Below are 3,572 nucleotides of genomic sequence, written 5' to 3' on the forward strand. Positions count from 1 at the left end.
TCGCAGCAGGAATTCGGCACACACTGCGTGGGAGAGGAATGGGAAGAGCTCATCTGAAACGAGCCTACAGATGAGATCTTCATTAACAGAGAAAATATACAACTCTAGGAAGAGTTTATGAATGTGTTCCTCACCTTGGTGCCAAGCAGGATTATCTGTACAATTGGCAGACATCATTTCCTGCCCTCTCCCAGCTGGCTCACTATTGTTCTGGAGTCATTGCTGTAGAAATGCCGGCCAAGTGCCCGGCTGCCCAGCCCAGGATTCCCAGGTATGCAGCACAGCATCCGGCCGAGAGCAGGCACAGCTGTCCCGGCCCGTCAGGCACGCACGCTCAACACAAGCCTCTTTCACTTTTAAAGCTGTTCAGGTGTCGTTTCCAAAGCCCAGAAACAACCTATGCTTTTGCTACTTTTACAAATCACCCTCACTGTGGCTCCAAGGCACAGGCCCGTGTGCACAGGGTACACGTGGTCAGCCCACAGCCCTGTGCTGGTCCCAGACGGTGCTGAGGTGGGGCAGCATTTGCCTCCTGCCCTGCTCCTTTGGTCACTGTCACTCGGTGTGACACAGCCAGTCACAGCTGTGGCTCTTTCTCTCCCAGTGCCCTATCCCTGCGGGAGGATCACGGCTCCTGAGGCCAAGAGGAAGCTCACCCGCTCCATGAACACCTTCGAGCACTGGAACATCACTGGCGATGACCCTGATGATGCCCATGACGAGGTGCTCGACAACACCACGGAAACCAGCACTGCTGCCACCACGAGGATCACCCCCGTGCTCAGGACGGGCACGCGGGTTGTCGGCGGGTCAGAGAGCATGAAAGGAGAGGTGCCCTGGCAGGTACCAGCTGCTTCTGCAAATCTGTAACCCCAGCAGTCGTGTTCTGAGTACAGGATCATCTTACTTTTAAATACCCAAAGCCTGTCCCTGAGGTTAGATTGGCTTCCTGAGAAGCCTAACAGGAGCACAGCTTCTTTCTGTACACAGTTTAATGCCACAGCAACAAAACTCGCCTGGATGGGGCTCTCCTCTGGCAAAGAAAGCCAGGAGTCAGTCACAGCAGCTTTACCTGGTGAGACACAAAGGGTTGAGCTACAGCACCAGATTGCCCAGCAGTCCATGAACGTACCAAAAGTAAGCTGAAGGCTGAGGGAAGGGAGTTTTTCAAGGAGCAATACAACTCATTTTTTCGCTCCATAAGTTTCAGCAGATCATAGAATCATCCAACAGTTTGGGTTGGAGGGGACCTTAAAGATCATCTAGTTCCAACCCCCTGCTGTGACCAGGGCCACCTTCCACTGGTCCAGGTTTACACAGAGCCCTGGGTGTGCTCTCCCTGTTCCCACAGGTTTTGCTGGTGAACAGCTATGGCTTGGGCTTCTGCGGCGGGTCCATTATCAACGAGAAGTGGGTGGTGACGGCGGCGCACTGCCTGAAGCCAGGGTACACCCACAACCTCAGTGCCGTGGCAGGTGAGCACCCTGGGCAGGAGGGGAGGGGCACGGGGCAGGGCTGGCACCGGCTGGACAGTGCATGGCGCAGCGCACTGTGGCCACGGTACGGGCAGCAGCAGGATGCACGCTGCTCTAGGGCCTGACACAGGCTGCTGTAGGTTAAAACATTTCATCAGTCTGGTCCCTGCAGGTGCCACCACCTCTGGTAGGAGCAGTGAGCTGGGTCTGCCTTGGTCCCAAAGCCACAGAGCTGCTGGACCGCAGTGTAAACACAGCTCAGCCTGGCCACGGGCAGGCTCACCTGAGCCAGAGGCTCATCTAGGCAGCTTTAAAGCCCAGTGGAGTTCAGTTAAAATGCTGCCTCATGGGCTGGTGTGATGGATTTTTATCTCTGCTGGCCACTCAGGCCTCACTAGGGAGTTCTGCTCTTCTTGGAGCTCACACTGTTTTCCCACCACTCTCAGAATGGATTTGTGTTGCTGGTTCAAGAGGGGCAGCAGTAGCCTGAATCTCCTTGCAAGGAGAAGATGATTACTTTTGCTCCTATGTTTTTGCCAGTAAATAGAATTTATGTATTAAGGCAGAGAAACTGGGCTGGCATGTGGGAAAGTGTGCTTGTGCAGCGGGGTCTTGGAGAGTCAGATGGGGTTCTGTGGAGGGGCTGCACAACACATGATGCTGCTACTCCAAAAATCACATTTGTATCTGCTTCAGAAAGGGTTTTTCTGTCTGACTAGTGGTACCCAGCTGTGCCAGACCCCCTGCTCAGCATCCTGCTGATAATTCAGCATGGGGCCTTGATGAGCCTGGTGGTGACACCTTCCACTGCTGTGGCAGAATCAGCTTCCCCAAACCATTTGCGTCTCCCCAGTATGAATCTCACATAGGTTACACCGATAGGAACAGGAGGGGAGCAGTGATGTGGTCAGTAATTGCCTCCAGCTGCACTGAGAGGAGGCATGGGAGATTGATGCTTTTTCTTTAAGCACTATGTTATGTATTGGTGACAGAAATGACATTTTACCTAAGTCTTGACACACTAAGTTTATACCTGCACAAATGAGCTCATCAAAACAGCTCCAGCTGCATCCTGTTAATAAGGCTGAGCTCCTGAGTGGGCCTGGCTGGCTCTTGGAGGCTGAGTGCCTTGGGGCTGGGCACTACTGCCTGGTGCTGGCAGGAGGAGGCCCACAGCTTGCGCACAGTATTTTTTGCTGCTTCCCAGCAGTTTTGCTGGAAAGCCCAGCACAAAGCCCAGCCTTGGACCCACTGATGTGCGAAAGTACAAAATACCAAGTGCAAAAACAGCCTCTCCAGAAAAGCACGTTTCCACCTGATGAGAAGTTTTGTGTTTGCTGCATCTGCAGGCAGACTGCCTCTCCTTTCAGGCTCTCTCCTGCACATCACACACTCCCTGCATTTAGTACACATTATCAGCTGAGTCCCTTCACACTCCTTTCACACTGCTCTGTGGCACCACTGGGTTTCCAGGGCAGGATTTTGGCCAGACAGCAAGTCAGGAAAGCAAAACATGATTTTGCAGGGCTCCAGTACTATTGAATTTGTGTCTGCACCATGTTCCCTGCATGGGCAACATCTGAGTCCTTCACATCCATTCACATTAAATGTTTGGCTTTGTATGTAACATCCTAAGAGGCAAAATAAATCTGTAGCAGGGTGTGGAAGAAGCATTCCCCTCCCCTACGCTTCTTTGCTTCTCCACTTTCATCCCTGAATCACATTTTCAGGTCCCCAGCAGTAGCAAGCACCTCTAATGTAAGAAAAGCCACCTGAAAGTCTCCCCCACGTTTGTCTTGCGTTTACACTGTAGAAACAGCCCGGGAGGGAGTTGACATTCCCGCTCTGCCCAACCAAAGCCCTCGCCGAGCCCGCAGGACCCGCTCACCTGTGGCCGGCTCCGCAGGCACGGCGGGGCCCGGGCGCCGCAGGAGCGGCTCAGAGGCGATGCTGCGTCCTGGAGAGCGCGGCGGAGCGAGCAGGAGCCCCGCAGCAGGGGCTGAACGCACCCGGGGCTGCGGGAAAGCGGCCGGGAAAAGCCATCCTGCTCCCCAGCCTTCAGCACAGGCGGCGGGCGGGCGGCCCCCGGGGCTGCCC

The 3,572-nt window shown here is 54.5% G+C and overlaps 1 protein-coding gene across 1 annotated transcript in view; it reads left to right on the plus strand.

The window, feature by feature from the left end:
- Positions 1-3,572, plus strand: part of F9 (coagulation factor IX) — a 13,772-nt gene that overhangs the window by 8,876 nt on the left and 1,324 nt on the right. The window contains exons 6-7 of the mRNA XM_008641485.2: positions 605-843; positions 1,352-1,475. Coding sequence (XP_008639707.1) covers positions 605-843; positions 1,352-1,475 — 363 coding nt within the window. The remainder of the gene's footprint in view (positions 1-604; positions 844-1,351; positions 1,476-3,572) is intronic.

The sequence above is a fragment of the Corvus brachyrhynchos genome, unplaced genomic scaffold, assembly GCF_000691975.1.
Source record: "Corvus brachyrhynchos isolate BGI_N302 unplaced genomic scaffold, ASM69197v1 scaffold220, whole genome shotgun sequence".
NCBI classification, from domain to species: domain Eukaryota; kingdom Metazoa; phylum Chordata; class Aves; order Passeriformes; family Corvidae; genus Corvus; species Corvus brachyrhynchos.